Source organism: Maniola hyperantus, chromosome 3, assembly GCF_902806685.2.
Source record: "Maniola hyperantus chromosome 3, iAphHyp1.2, whole genome shotgun sequence".
Classification (NCBI taxonomy): Eukaryota; Metazoa; Arthropoda; class Insecta; order Lepidoptera; family Nymphalidae; genus Maniola; species Maniola hyperantus.
The window spans coordinates 9,361,010-9,377,856 of record NC_048538.1 but is presented as its reverse complement, the minus strand read 5'-3'; the positions used below and the strand labels follow the sequence as shown (position 1 = coordinate 9,377,856).

The window sequence follows — 16,847 nt, the reverse complement described above, 5'->3', positions numbered from 1 at the left end:
AGTTTTGATTTTATTGTGTAAATTGGTTTGAAAGTATTTGCTTAATTTAAAAATTATAAGTACAAAATAATAGTAAGTACCCACAAGTTTACCCAATGTTTTTGTAGCAAAGTGCCTTTCGAATTTCTTAGAATTAAACGTAATAATTTACATTAAATATTTCATAGCTCATAATCAATTAATACACGATTATTCATTAGTAGGACGATAGTAATTAGTAGGTATAATGAACTAATGAGGAACCCATTAAAATAAAATCCGTAACATGCATACATATTAAAATGTGGTAACGCCGGGCGAAACACTAGCCATGCCTGTTTCGCCACAGGGCCAGTCATCGAGTTTCCGAAGGAGTGGCAGAGCGAGCGGTCGTGTTGCTTGCCTACGTAGTAGTGCGTACTGTTTCGTCCGCTCTAATAACCTAGCTACTTCGCACTCGCCGGCGATTGTCAAGTCGGGGCCAAGAGAGTTCACTGGCACTCGAAGTCTCTAGCCGGGGTCATTGCCGCACGACCGGTAAGGTACCGTCCGTTCTATTCATTCCAAGATGTTGATATGGGCACTTCATTTTTATTCGAGCTTAGCAGTTAGCGTATTTTTTTAAGCGGAAAAATACCTAATCATTTTATACCCTCCAAAGAGTATACATAAACACTACGTGATACCCTCAAGAGTCGTGAATCGTGGTGCCCTCATTACACATAAATAGAACGTTATCTTTATTCTTTTCTTGGCACATTTTTTAAATATAGGGGGTTAATAAAAATAGGCAAGAGAAGGAAGAACAATGAAGGATTTGTACCTACTTAATTACATTTCAATGAATAGCGAAAATGGGAGGTATTTTTATTGAGTTTCCTGCCTACCTTGTATAGCAACTAAGTATGTATCAACTTCAATTTGTGTGAATTCTCTCAATTGCCTGCCTAAACTAAAATACATATTATGTATCATCATAATCATAATCATCAGAGCACCTCTTCTCTAAGTATGAAAAGAGTTAAGACCATAGTCCACGCCCGCGCCAGCCAAATGTGGATTGGCATACTTCACACATCTTTATGGTCTCAGGTATGCAGGTTTTCTCGCGATGATTTCCTTCACAGTCAAAGAACTATACTTACTAACATATTAACTATACTTTTAACGGTGACGGAAAACATCCTTCGCCGTTAAATAGGTATTTAATTACATAAATCTCCGTATGAATGTTTGTCTGTAACATCGTGAATAAGTAGGTACTACATAGACGACTTATTTTCAGTTATTCTGAAATCTGCAACCTAGACCTATTTTATGCGGTTATAGTTCTTAACAAAGTTCAAACGGTTGCCAATATTTGCGATCTCACGTATGAGCGTGCTTCTCACACATAATAATTTTTATCTTGACCTAAAAACAGACTTAGGTATCTACGTATAGTTCGATTTGAAATCTTGGCTGCAGCTTGCAGCAGATGTATCTAACTAAAGTATAATAATACTAGATGATGCCTGCGACTACATCCGCGTGGATTTAGGTTTTTTTAAATCCCGTGGGAACTCTTTAATTTTTAGGGTTCCGTACCTCAAAAGGAAAAACGGAACCCTTATAGGATCACTTTGTTGTCTGTCTGTCTGCCTGTCTGTCTATCTGTCTGTCAAGAAACCAACTTCCCGTTGACCTAGAAAATCATGAAATTTGGCAGGTAGGTAGATCTTATAGCTGACATTTGGGAAAAAGTCTGAAAACCGTGAATTTAGGGTTAGATCACACAAAAAAATTAAATTGTGGTCATGAACTAATAATTAGTATTTTCAACTTTCGAAGTGAGTGACTATATCGAGTGAGGTATCATATGAAAGGTCTTTACCTGTACATTCTAAAACAGATTTTTATTTATTTTTATGCATCATAGTTTTTGAATTATCGTGCAAAATGTCGAAAAAATACGACTGTAGTACGGAACCCTCATTGCGCTGACTTGCACTTGGCCGGTTTTTTCGGGATAAAAAGTACCCTATGTACTTCCCCGGGATGCAAGCTATATCTGTACCAAATTTCATCAAAATCGGTTGAACAGTTGGGCAGTGAAAAGCTAGCAGACAGACAGACAGACAGACACACTTTTGCATTTATAATATTATAGTATGGATATAACTTACCAAGATCGCAAAACAGTGTTAAATTTTGCGTTGTTTGAGGTAGATATCATGATATATAGGATTTTTGCCTACTAAAACCAGTTCGGTGGCCGCTGGCCACCCTAAGCACATATTGGGAGGCTTTAAGATCCGTTATAATTGAGTTGTGTTATACGAACTCATCGGTGCCCCCCTTGTGCGACACCCAATGACCTCGTGTCGGAGGAAATAGCCCCATGTCTACATCCGTCTCGCTGAGGTATGGCAGTTTGTGCCACGCAATGATATTAGAAGAAAATTGGTGCCACGGGCTCAAGTTGCCATACCTAAATAATAGAGACGTTACTTTATTATTATTATTATTATTATCCTTTTGTGGGTTCCATACCTCAAAAGGAAAAAAGTAATCCTTTTAGGATCACTTTGTTGTCTGTCCATCCGTGTCTGTCAAGAAAACCTATAGGGTGCTTCCCGTTGACCTAGAATCATATATGGCAGGTAAGGTAGGTAGTCGTTCTTATAGCACAAGTAAAGGAAAATCCAAAAACCGTGAATTTCTGAAAAAATTGTTCACGAAAAAATGAATTCACTTCAATCACATTATGTTCTACACTAAAGTGTTAGGTAGGTAGGTAGTAGGTACGTTATATCTTGAACCCTTGTTTTTAGTTAGCGTTTCCATTTTCCACATTTCTTAAAGGTTTTCTTCATAAATGTTTAAATTATTTATTGGTTTTCTTTATTCTTTCAGCCAATTGTCGAACAACACGCCATAAGATGCTGATATCATGGACCAGATTAATTTTTATACAAGTTTGTATGACCTATACTAGCCGGTCGGTTCTAGCACAGACTCACGATGCCCCCGATTCAGAGCCTGTAGTAATCCAACTTACGGAAACCACAAACCATGGAAGTCAACTTTCAGAAAAAGATCCGGAGGTAATTATGGAGGTAAGTAAGTAGAAACATAATAACAGTAATTGTTAACTTGCTGTTTACGGCCGCTCTTCACTCACGTGCCAATCGCGGCGTGAAAACCCGTAAACTTCACGGGCTTTCGAGTTACGCGCCACATGTCCGTGAACGGCGCGAAACATCAAACAACGATCCGCAACTATTAGATACTAGCTTTGCTCGCGACTTCGTCCGCGTGGGCTATATAAATTTTAACCCCCTATTTTCCCGAGTCAATTAGCTAGGTCAATTAGGAAAAGACCCTCATAACTAGCTTTCAAGTCTGAACTCCGAGTGTCACTCTCTCTCTCTCTCTCACCTATATAATAGAGACTGCTAATCTTACCGCCCTATGTTAAAATACTTGTTTCCGTGGAATAATAATCCGGAATATGGAAATCTAGAAATCCTTTGATCCATATTGCAATCCGTCAAAACTCTAGTCTACGCGCTCAGTAGGTAAATATAACTAGATGGAATAAATAGCTGTGGATCAATATTTATTGAACGTGTATCTTCGCCTAAAAATCATTGATGGAATTATTCCAACAGGGTTTGTTTTCCAATATAGGGAATACTATTATTTTTAATACTATTTTTATTATATATAATATTATATTTAATAATATATATTAAATATAATATTATATTTAATATATATTTAATATTATATTTAATAATAACACCTACTAATATTTTTTGTCAAGCGAATAGGTAGGTATATAATCGAACCTTCATCCGCTGTGCTGTTTCAAAGAGTTTGAAAGGATTACATTATAATATTGTTAGTAATCTCAGGGTTACAATAAACATTAATCTATACATTTTAATGCGCCACATGGCCACGGCGACGTCAGAGATACCAACTTTCCGTACGTTAGAATTTGGATAAAACAGACAATGGGGCCGATTCTCTTGTACACAATCTCTAAACTAAACTAAATTAACAGGTCTAAATTTAGTGCCATCCTTTTTCGCAAGCAACATTATGAAAGGGATAGCAATAGACTTAGACGAGCCATTTTAGTTTAGTTTAGAGGTTGTGTACAATGGAATTAGCCACAATTAGGTTCATAAAAGACTACTAGGTAACTAATAAATTGTTCACCATTTACATAGTTATGCGGCATAACTATGTAAAGGCATAACTTATGCCTTTGGAAATTAAAAATAATGCAATAAAAAAAAATTATTGCAGGTCGGACCCATATAAAACATCAGTCAGTACCTACATTTTAAAGTTATTAAAAAATTAAAATATTTGTGTAAACCTGAATCCATCCAATAATCCAAGAATACAAAATACACAAATACACTGCGCGTGGCCCGCCACGCACTTGGTCGGTTTATATGATCTGTTTTAGAATATACAAGTAAAGCCCTTTTCTCATTTTATTAACACATCAATCTCGTTGCTTTTCAGAACTGCCGAAACATTAGCATAGTAGGCAATGACTTCATGCTGAATGGTGAACCACTACTGATTAGGTCAGGTTCCCTTCATTATTTTAGACTACCTTCCGAATATTGGAGGGATCGTTTGAGGAAATTAAGAGCAGCTGGACTAAATGCTGTATCTACGTGAGTATTAAAAAGATAGCATTAAATATTCCATTTTATGCATGCTGTGTTTACTTTCAAATGATTTCACACTAAATGTGAAAATATTAAAAAATTCTTCTACGTATTAAAGGTATAAGTTACCTATGGGTAAAATCTTTCAACCTAATAAACACTTGTAAGCTTTTCAATAAAAACACAAAATAAATAAATAAATTAGGTTAGTTTACAGTTAGCTTGACTGTAAATGGTATATCATTTAGTGACTATGTATGTGTGTCAGTGCCAAGTGTAATTTATGATATTATTAGACATACAGCCTATCAAATACTTACGAATAACGACGTACCTACTAATGTCGCGGGATATAAACTGAACATTAGAACAAAATTTTCCTATGCCTACTCGATACCTAAAAGTGCCAAATGTTACAACACTTAACAAAGTGATTGGGGTTTAAATCGGAGTGTTCTTTAAATCATGTATTAAAATAAATAAAAATCTGTTTTAGAATGTACAGGTACAGGTAGGTACAGCCCTTTCATTGATACCCCACTTAGGTATTATTTATAGTTATCTTACTTTGAAAGTTGAAAATAATAATTATTTGTTCATGAACACATTTTAATATTTTATTGTGAAATAACCATAAATTCACGGATTTTTGCTGCTATAAGACCTACCTACCCACCAAATTTCATGATTCTAGGTCAATAGGAAGTACCCTATAGGCAGTGGCGTGCAACTAACTCATAGAGGCATAAAAGCGCTGCTTACCCAAGAAATAGTTAACTCGGTTGAAATTGCTCAATGCTCATTATTCTTTGACTGGCTTACCTAACTACTGCTTACCCTGGCTTTAAACCCAATGCACGCCACTGCCTATAGGTTTCTTGTCAGACAGACAAACATACAGACAACAAAGTGATCCTATTAGGGTTCCGTTCTTCCTTTTGAGGTACGAAACCCTAAGAATTAGGTTTAGGTTTAAAGACATTTTTTATTAACAAAATGTAGGTACCTAATAGTTGACTAAGATTTGAATTCAGTACCTAATTGCTATCTAAATATATAAAAGGAAAAGGTGACTGACTCAAACTACTAGACGGATCGGGCTGAAATTTGGCATGCAGATAGCTATTATGACGTAGCCATCCGCTAAGAAAGGATTTTTGAAAATTCAACCCCTTAGGGGGTGAAATAGGGGTTTGAAATTTGTGTAGTCCACGCGGACGAAGTCGCAAGCAGAAGCTAGTATTATAATATAGCGCGCTTATGCGAATCAATTAGAGACTACTGACCGTAATATTCACATTGAATCATTATGTACGTTAGTCTCTATGAATATTCAGTAGGTATTTACTCACTTAATACCTCAAGCGATTTCAGAGAAATAATAACCTTGCCACACTGACAAACAGACTGACGATAAAGTGGTCTTATATAAGGGTTTCCGTTTTCATGAGGTACAAAACCCTAAAATAGAATTACGTACCTACATATAATTAATTTTTTTTTTATTGATATGACTGTAAGTTAAGTATTAGGTACTTATTGCCAAAACGCCTAGGTACTTTGGGCCCTAGCACACACGATACTTTTAGTATCAGCGATCAGCGATTTTACGAGTGCATCATCGATGCTGCATCGTGTTTTGACGAAGTACTGTATTGAAATCGAGTAATTTAGCGTTGGTACGCGGCATTAACTCCCGAAAAGCAACTAAAACATCGATCGCTGATGCTAAAAGCATCATGTCTGCTACGGTCCCTTTTAATTTAAATTTTAGATACGTTGAATGGAGCAGTCATGAACCCGAAGAAGGGTGGTACCAGTTTGAGGGAGACAATGATATAGCTAGCTTTATAAAGATAGCTGCTGAAGAAGATTTATACGTGCTTTTGCGACCAGGACCGTATATATGTGCTGAAAGGGATTTGGTAAAATTATATTTTTCAACACCATGTACGATCATTATCAAAAGTTTCATAATCATAACTTAGGTATACAAAGAATATTGAAAAGACTTCCCTACAGACTGGGCCTAGGATTTAGGAGAAAATCATGAACGTAATACATTCATGGAGAAAATGTATTTTTAATGACGGTCGCTCTGGTTCTCCTACGGATCTCCTCATTTCTGTTTTGATCACGTAGAGAACTACAAGCATAATAGCTCTCTCCATCGCTCGCTGAGTAACTCCTATGCTTTCCGTTGTAGCTGGTGTCATAAGCCCCTACAAGAGACCTACCTATGACCAGGAGTGGTCATCTATCGGTTGACAATGATAAGGATGATATACTTTTTAATTATGGGGATGTTAGAAGGCGTAAATCCGTATCCATACTAATATTATAAATGCGAAAGTGTGTCTGTCTATCTGTCTGTCTGCTAGCCTTTCACGGCCCATCCGTTCAACAGATTTTGACGAAATTTGGTACAGCGATAGCTCGCATCCCGGGGAAGGACATAGGCTACTTTTTATCCCGGAAAATCAAAGAGTTCCCACGGGATTCTTAAAAACCCAAATCCACGCGGACGAAGTCGCGGACATCCTCTAGTTTTTTTAATATTTTCTTGGGGATAGTATTAACAAGCAATCAAACTAAGTTTCTCCTAGTGTTGGGGACAATACGCAGAGAAACTTTCAGCTTTTATAAAATAAGGAAGTTCTGGCACGCGCTGGCTCTTTCTCTATTGAGACAATAATTTAAAATTCTTGTTATTACCATAAAGTGCTTATTTGGTAAGAAGGTACATGATATATGTACATCAGAATCATAGATGTGCATGTTCAAGTTCAAGGTTGAAATTATATTATAACATTTCGCCTACATATTTATTTGATTTCAGGGTGGTTTACCATATTGGTTACTAAGCAAATATCCAAACATACGATTGCGGTCAACAGATACCGGTACGTAAATTTTTAAAAGGTACCTTACCTACTGTATTTTAAGTTTTATTAATATTCAAAACATCTGACTCTATTTTACTTTGTTTTAGATTTTATGGATGAAACAAATAAATGGATGGCAAAACTTTTTGAGCAAGTGGAGCCATTGTTGTATGGGAACGGTGGCCCCATTATTTTAGTCCAGGTATATTATATTCCAGGTAGTAAAGGAACGTAGGAACATTAAAGGAATAAAATCCATCTTCAGCGGCAACCGCTATAGAATCCAAAATCTTCTTTGGTATTAGTCGTCCGCCTGGACTGCACAAATTATTTCAAATCCCTATTCTACCCGCAGGGGTTGAATTTTAAAAAATCCTTTCTTAGCAGATGTCTACGTCATAACAGCTATCTGCATGCCAAATTTCAGCCCGATCCATCCAGTGGTTTGAGCTGTTCGTTGATAGTTCAATCAGTCAGTCAATCAGCTTTTCCTTTTACATAATACATAGATTAATTAATTAATTAATTAATTTAACATTGTCAGTATAGCATGATTAGCTAGCTCATTATTACAATAATGTGTGTACCTATAGTCCGCAACAGGTCGATGGCAATCGGGGTATGTGTGCGGGGCGTTCCCTCCCCGATTGCCATTTCAACCTGTCGCGTACTATAGGTAGGTGTAAAAGTTACCTACTTAAGAGCATTCAAATTTTTGTCAGCAAAAAAAATATGTGACATTGCCGAACCTCATAAAGAACTGGGGACAATTACATATACATACCTACCTATACTGAGGTTTTTTCCTGCGATCTTAATTTTTCGTCGTGCCATTAGCGTCATCCTATTTTGATAAATCAACTACAGATTTTCAGGTAGAAAACGAATATGGCAGTTACGGTGCATCCAAGCCGTACATGGAAGCAGTTCGCGATATAATAAAACAACAAGTGCAAACAAACGCTTTGCTGTACACCACTGATGGCCCATACCGGTCATACTTCTACGACGGGTCAGTGCCTGGAACACTTACTACTATTGACTTCGGTCCTTGTATGTATATTTAAATTATTATTTTTAATCACTAACGCTATTATTATAATTATTATGAAGTACCTACTTTGTTAGTTGTATTATCTATCCACGGAAAGAAGTTAGTATAGCCGTCTCTCTGTTACGTAATTCCATATAAATGACAGAGCCAAATATCTCAGTGGGCGTTAACCATTGATTGAATCACAAACGAAACTATGTTTCCGAATTGAATTTCCAATGTTTTTGAAAACAATGTTTGTGATAAGTTGGTGTCTCAAAATGCTTTAGCAGCCAGGTTACGTAACAGAAAGAGCGCTATACAAAAATCCTTTCCATGGATAGAGAATACTTTAGTTAGTAGTAGTTTATCGTCCACATGCAATGGCTTCCACTTCCATTCAAAACCATATTTTGACTGTTCTTACTTCTTACACAAAAACTTATTTAAATCATTTTTAGATTGCGGGATGGAAAGGACACACTTATTAAAGACTTTTGTTTTCAGACAATGAGGTATTGACGATAAGAAGATTGATTTTTTCTAATGCTGCCTAACCCAGCCGTATTCTTCTGTTCCAATGTAACAACAATATTATTATGTACTCTCTCTTACAGCTAACAATGTAACACATATGTTTAAAGAACTTCGTGCATTTATGCCCATTGGGCCATTAATGAATTCTGAGTATTATCCGGGATGGCTGACACATTGGAGTGAAAGTATACAACAAGTATCTACAGACCGCGTTGTATATACACTGCGCGATATGCTGAACAACGATATTAATTTTAACTTTTATATGTTCTTTGGAGGCACTAATTTCGAATTCACGGCAGGTATGTTTAAAGTAAATAATATATTTTAATTTGATGTACTATACACTTTTTACTGCCATAACTAAATACATAAATAATATCCGAAACTAAATGAAGCTTCACCAATTTAATTTTTCAGGTGCAAATTTTGGGTCTTATTATCAACCAGATATCACATCCTATGATTACGACGCTCCTTTGTCGGAAGCGGGTGATCCAACACCAAAATACAACGCCATTCGCGATACATTGGCTGAAGTAAGAATGACATAAAAATAAAATACTTCCTAGATATTTGTTGCAACTAAGTACTTATGTTTATACAATACGCTTTTACAGTATGATTTAGTACCATCAAACATACCAGCGCCTACACCATCTGAAAAGGGAGCATACGGACAAATATCAGTTAGCCCAAAAATAAGTCTTCTATCTGACAAAGGCCGTTTATCATTGGGAGTTAAATACAAAGATGTCGTTGGTCCAAATCTACCGACATTTGAGGCATTGAAACAACGTGGAGGACTTATACTATATGAAACAACACTTAATGAAACAGATGGTGCTTTAGAAATAAAAGCTCCTCGAGATTGGATTTTTGTCTTTATTGATAATGTAAGTTATTTTCGGTTTCTAAAGACGTATTTTACTGAAATATCATTTATCGTTATCGTTCACAGTTATCGTTTCAATTAATCATAAATTTACAGGTACTACAAGGTGTTATAAATAGAATGCAGAAGTTGTACACACTTAGTATAAAATCTAAACCGGGATCTATTCTGTCGTTGCTGGTAGAGAATCAGGGACGAATTAATTTTGGAAAGAGACTCCATGACTTCAAAGTATATATTTATGATGTTAAAAATTATTCTTATCGTTTTTTATATTAAATATTTTAATATCTAAATTGTGTTTTAGGGAATATTAAGCCCCATTTCTCTTAGTGACAATAATTTGAATGGGACATGGTCAATTACTGGATATCCTTTAGACATCAAAAAGAAAGACTTCTCCGCACTTGAATGTGATCATGAAATATTAAATAGTGATATACCCGCTTTGTATGAGGGGCAACTAGTACTACCAGATGGAGAAGAACCTCTAGATACGTTTATTGATCCCACAGGCTGGGGAAAGGTAAACGTTTTATTGTGTTACTACTTACTTAGAAGCTTATATAATAGTAGTTTATTCAACACGGGGGTAATCAGTAATGTAATGTTCTAACGTCACGGGCGCTGGGATAAATCCCAAGCGTAGGTAACAAGGGATGGCGAGAGTGTTGGAACTAGAATCCTGAGTGAAGCGCGGGGTTAGGGGCACCCAAGACAAAGACAGCATTACCCCCGCGTTCAATACTCTAATTTTCACACCGCGCGAGACAATAGAATCAAAATTTTCGTATGCTTAAATAGGTACCTACCTATCTGTCTTATATATCTGAAGCAAATAGTTTACTACACTTTGAGCATTAATAGTTTCCGGAGTTAAATTACTGCTCTTCGTCACTCGACTTTTTTATTTCAAACTAGCTGATGCCCGCCACTTCGTTCGCGTGGGTGTAGGTTTTAAAAGCCCGTGGGAAATTGATCATGTATAGTACGCGACAGGTCGAAACTTGAAATGGGAATCAGGCTAGGAACGCCCTGCATACCTGGTCTGGTCTGGCTTCGACCGTGGCTAGTTACCACCCTACCGGCAAAGCCGTGCCGCTAAGCGGTTTAGCGTTCGAGTACGATGCCTTGATCATAGATTGTAGGTCTATTCATCCATGCCCAAGTAAGTTCGGTACATTTCGCACGCCAGTATAAGCTGAGCTGTATGTTTAAAGATTCCTGTACATTCCGGGTTTCATGTTATTTGGACCTAATACGGGATAATCTTTAAAGTATTCTCTTTCTAACAAAAAAAGAATGAATGAAATCGGACTACGCGTTAATGAATTTCAACTCAGTATACATTTTAACTTTCATCCCCTCTCCTAAGAGAACCATGCTGAATTTCAGGGTAAAAAGTATCCTACGTCCTTCCTCACGGTATCAACTCAAATCATACTAAGTTTCAGACAGACAGACAAAAATGAAAAAAATACAGTTTTGGGTTCAGTATTGATCATAGTATCGATTAATTTACTGTTTTATTATAAGTAGGTATTGATTAAATAATTAATTTCAATAAGTAACACCACAGTAAAACGTTTCGGAGATAATTTTAGATGGAGTTTTTAATAACACTAGTTCACGAAATTTTAATTTTTGTCTGTTGCTGAGTAATAGCCACCATAGCCTCATAGATTATAATCTATGAAGCCATGGTGAGTGAGAGGATGCTATCATACGTCGAAATACGATAATAATAGATACATCGATGTAAAACACGATATAAATGTTTCAATTTATGTTTTTTGTTCAAGGGCTACATTTTTGTAAATGGATACAATCTTGGCCGGTATTGGCCATCAGTGGGACCACAAGTGACGCTTTACGTACCTGGTGTTTGGCTAAAACCAGCTCCTGCCCAAAACTCGATTCAAATACTAGAATTATATAAAGCTGCAGAGCATCGTACATTAACCTTCCTCGATTACCCAATATTGAATAGAACTGGTAGCTTACATCAATATATATTTTTGTCTTAAAATATAATACCTAGTCAAGTTACCTACCTATATAAATTATTTTAGTAAATAAAAATAACGATGGACAACGACTAATATAGTTTTTTTTTAAAGTGGCATTTTTTAAAAACACTTGATTTCAACGATAGTATTTTTTTAAATATTTAAGTAAGAATAAAAGTAAATTGGACAGTTGTTTGCTTTTTATTTATAAGAAACTCCTTAGTACAAAATTGCAATAGGAAGCAGAGGAAAGATTATTTATACAAGATTTAAACTTAAAAGTTAAACTAAATTATCAGGACTCAAACCTTGATTCTTGTCTGAGATCTTTCTTTCATTTCTATCAATTAATTCTTCGTTTTTGAAATAAGTACCTACTTATATAGGTAATGATTTAAAAAAAAAACTCGACAGAAACTATTAAGTAATTTTTTTTTCAAAAAATCATAACCAGTGTCAGTCGGGATGATGTAAGAATTCTAAAGATACCGCATACCTTCATCCAAATCTGTTCTGGCATTTTGAATTTATGGTTGAATAAAGAAATTGTCGTATACATACCTACATTATCAATCAATAGGTACAATCCTGAAAAGTTAAAATATTAGGTATACCCAGAGGTACCTATACCTACTCTTTTTTGGTCACTCGTGTAAAAACAAAAGAAGTACCCCTACCAAGTTGATAAAAAGTTGATATTTAAATCGAGTAGCTAAAAGTACCTACTATAATAAGTAGTATAATAGCCTTAAGTTGAATAAAGTTGCCAGCTTAAAATCTTAAAACTAAAATTAGACCTATATACAAGCGGTAGACGTTGTGACAAAGGAATAATAAATAATTTATCTAAAAACCTACCTATCCAACTTCGCAGTATAAACACCATTGGGGTTTGCAATGTATTCAAAGTTCACACACATGAATCCTATTTGAGTGAGAACAATATACGAGTTCATGGAAACAGGAATGAGAGAAAAAATAAACTGGTTGGTACCTAATATTGTCATGGCGTGTGATAAGGTTTGAGACTTGAGTCAGTGGAAGCGGCGCTTTAGCGACTCGGGCACTCGGCAGTCGGCAGTGTCTGTCGTAGCGAGGATCGCGACAGCGACGGACCGTTTGTGCCACGCGCGACTCACCACGTGGCCGGCTGGTTGTACCTAAAAATTTGTAAGTATTACCTACTAAGTACTATTGTTGTAAGTTAAACAGCATATAAAAACATAAGTTTCACGTTAGGTTCATCGATTTTTCACTTAGATTACAACTTGTTGGTGTCAAATGCGTAGGAAGTAGGAACCAAAGTTTATCAAATCAAGTAGGTAAGGTACCTACCTAGTCTGTTGACTGTTATGTTAAAATGATGCAGTAGGTAGTTAACGTTTGTTAGATGCTGTATTCAATACGGAATACCTACCTACTTACTTTGAACTTTCCATACATGCTGTCTATAATAATATTTTACCACTTTCCTACTTGTGTCGAGAACTTAAAGTAGGTAGTAAACTGAATCAATGTTCAGACCTTGACATTGAATCGACACCCGCGAAATCTGACCTCTAGTAGTTTTGAATGACCCACTCCCGAGCCTTTCAAGGACCTCTATTAACTGATTTATCTAATCTTTGAAAGTTTAAGATTCATTAATCTGCTTTACAGTTCTGCGTACACAATTTTATGATTTGTAAATATGGACATACTAAATACTTATTCATGTCTCCAGGGACAATGGGTATTAAAAACCGGAATTTCGAGATGTTAAAACGACAACTAAATTTGACCTTTCACTAACAAATCTAGTGATATAAGTGATAAAATACTGAGCACATAGACCTACCTTTAAATACTATTGAGCATATTTTATTGACTAGTGGGACACCTGATATAAAATATTGCGAGCCTAGCTTCGATGTTTCATTTAATAGTATACCATACATCGTTATTTATTATGCAAGACTGCAAAGTTTTTATTTAGGCGCAAATGTTTGTATAAATTTCGAGCAAGGAATTTTAATACAAAATAGATAATTTTAGTTTTTTTTTGGTATATTAAGATAAGTAGTTACTTAGGTATGTAGATATTTTTTCATTAGATTTTCGGCATCAATATCTTCCCTTGAATCGTCAAAAATTATATTATTTAATATAAACAGCAGTAGGTAATACTGCTGTTTATATTAAATAGGGTTTATTGGAATATCTAGTTTCGTGTAGTTTCTCTTATAAGATCGTAAAACTATGGTAATAGTTTAGCAACCTATTCAGGCTGTAATAAACAAATATATAATATCATAATAATAATAGGTACATACATATACCTATCACACACCGGTTTTACTCACGTGTTTATAATCTATATCTATATTATGATATTTTACCTTAGAGACAATGATGACAACGAGACTTGATATGTGCAATCGGGCCCCCGTGTACTCTTGTGCTAACAGATGGCACCGTCCTTTCAAGGCAACAGTTTTGGAGCGCAAGTGCCCGTCAGAAGGCGAAGTCGGTACGTATTGTGAACTATAAATATAGTTCACGACAGTCAACATGGCAATCGGCGTAGGGACGCCCCGCAGCAACCCGTACAGCCCCCCGCGCTGACTCGGTGCGGGATAGCGCGGATGACGTGCGGGTGTCGGGGGCTTCACCCCGCCTCAAAGCCCGATTGCATAGCTTTTGCCGGCGAATTTTGTGGTTCTCAGTTTTTTTTTCAGTATGAAAAGTAGCGTAGATACAAAACTACAAAATTTCCTACTAGGTACAAAATTTGCGAATTCCCCTCAAAGTCATTTAGAGGATTAGCTCACGCAAACACAAAATTATAAAATTGATTTTTTAACCGACTTCCAAAAAGGAGGTGGTTCTCAATTCGGTTTTTCTTTTAGTGTATATGTACATACATCGATTTTATCGAGGTTTCTGGACCGATTTGCAATATTTTTTAAGCAACAGTGGAAGTTTCCTTGGTGGTTCCATAAAAATTTCTGGACCCAAAACCTCAATCCTGATGCTGCAGGGTTACTGCCTGCCTAAGTTATAAAGATTCAGGAAGTGTTCATAATTAATTAATTTTGAAGGTACCAAGCAACGAATTCATGCTTGGACTTCAAATCCCAACTCCTCAACTCCAGGAAAACTGGCAGCAACTCCAGGAAAAGGCAGCCACCAGGAACCTGGTAGCTGCTTTTTCCTGCATGTTTAGCAGTGGGAGGGCGGACGGTGCATGTCGCATGCTGCATGTTGCACCATACAGATTCGACCTGCTTCAGCGGATAGCGAATTATAGCGAATTAGCTTTTGTTTCATTGTATAGGATTTTATTTGTTTTACAGGATTCCAACGGGCAGGGTAGGGTTACCCAGAGTCATTGAACCGGACCCTTCCGACATGCACAGCTGCTGTTCTGACGTATCCTCTCATTGGCAACTACGGCGTGCCTGACGAAAACGACTTCGATGAACATTGGTATACCGAGGTAATTATAAAGAAAATCACGGGTTTAATCATTTAAAATGTGGATCTGTTTTCCAAACCTTATTCGTCCAGATAAAAATATTACCGCAGCACATTCTGTATAAATAAGTGCGCGGTAATATATGTAGTTTGTCACACGGCTCTTATTAATATTATCATACAAATTTTACAGATGAGTCACGAAAATAATTGAAATATTTACAACTACGAGTAGCTTACTCCGCGACATCGTCCGCGTGGACTACTTAAATTTCGAACCCCTATTTTACCCCCGTAGGGTTCTTACCGTCCTTTACTAATTCTTTCCGTCCAGTAGTTTGAAGCGGTGCGTTGATAGATCAATCAGCTCAGCTCAGCTTTCCTTTTATATCTGCTAGCCTGCCCAGCGAACTTCGTACCGCAATCAGTCGCTTCAATTTTTTTTAATTTTTCTCTCCGTAAGAACCATCCTCGTAGTGTACTTCAAGGAATACTAATTATAAATAAAGAATAGTGAATCGGTTCAGACCGTGTTTCGAGATTGCGATCAGCAACACATTCAGTCGAATCATTATTTATAGATCAGAGATATAGATATAGATACATTACCATTGCTCGTAGCGTGGGGGGGGGGTCACCGTTATAAAATAGGTATAAAAATCTATCCTTGGGTGATTAAAAATATTACCGCAAATTAATTAGCCTCCAAAACTTTGCGGTAATAGGTCTCATCGTACGCTATCTAGTGCATGATAATATAATGACCGCTAGAGAAAATAAAATAAGTAATTATTTTAGCATTTAATAGTAGGTAGTAGGTACGTACTCTTAATGTAGGTACAATGCTTTTTTCCGGCAAACACCCTGGTATTTATATTTCAGAGCTCTTGAATGTAGGTAGGTATTACTATGCTTGTCGACCCTTCTGAATCTGCAGCTTTTACTGATTTTACAGATGGTTTGAATCAAAGCGTATTTGGGCAGCTGGGTTGATAGTAGGCCAAGTGAGCACACATGCTAGTCACTGGCGTGCGCGTCGTTCTTTGGGCAAGTGGTTGACCGCTCATGGGGTTCCTGGTCTCTGCAACATCGATACTCGGGCTCTAACGTACCGACTTCGAGAAGGTGTCACTTTGGGCAGAATAATACAAGGAACTCCTCCATTCGGAATCCTTCCACAAATACAAGACCCAAACTTAAGGAACTTAGTCGCTGAAGTTTCAATTAAGGTAGTACCTGCTGAATTTCAAATAGGTATTATTGTGGTGCTGCAACTCTTCTAACATTTTTTTTTACTCTGGATAACCCAAAAAGAATATTTGATTCCATTATCCATATAATAAATTATTATTAAACCTATATTTGAATTTCGTAAGT

The 16,847-nt window shown here is 36.5% G+C and overlaps 1 protein-coding gene across 1 annotated transcript in view; it reads left to right on the top strand.

Moving 5' to 3' along the window:
- Positions 1-324: 324 nt before the first annotated feature.
- Positions 325-16,847, top strand: part of r (carbamoyl-phosphate synthetase 2, aspartate transcarbamylase, and dihydroorotase rudimentary) — a 25,856-nt gene continuing 9,333 nt past the window's right edge. Inside the window, 18 exon segments of the mRNA XM_069509522.1 lie at positions 325-516; positions 2,875-3,077; positions 4,504-4,661; positions 6,430-6,580; positions 7,495-7,558; positions 7,648-7,742; positions 8,416-8,593; positions 9,191-9,412; positions 9,531-9,649; positions 9,731-10,006; positions 10,102-10,236; positions 10,313-10,531; positions 11,808-12,027; positions 14,417-14,472; positions 14,474-14,506; positions 15,370-15,480; positions 15,482-15,492; positions 16,426-16,699. Of these exon segments, the coding sequence (XP_069365623.1) occupies positions 2,901-3,077; positions 4,504-4,661; positions 6,430-6,580; positions 7,495-7,558; positions 7,648-7,742; positions 8,416-8,593; positions 9,191-9,412; positions 9,531-9,649; positions 9,731-10,006; positions 10,102-10,236; positions 10,313-10,531; positions 11,808-12,027; positions 14,417-14,472; positions 14,474-14,506; positions 15,370-15,480; positions 15,482-15,492; positions 16,426-16,699 (2,499 nt within the window). The 5' untranslated portion in view covers positions 325-516; positions 2,875-2,900.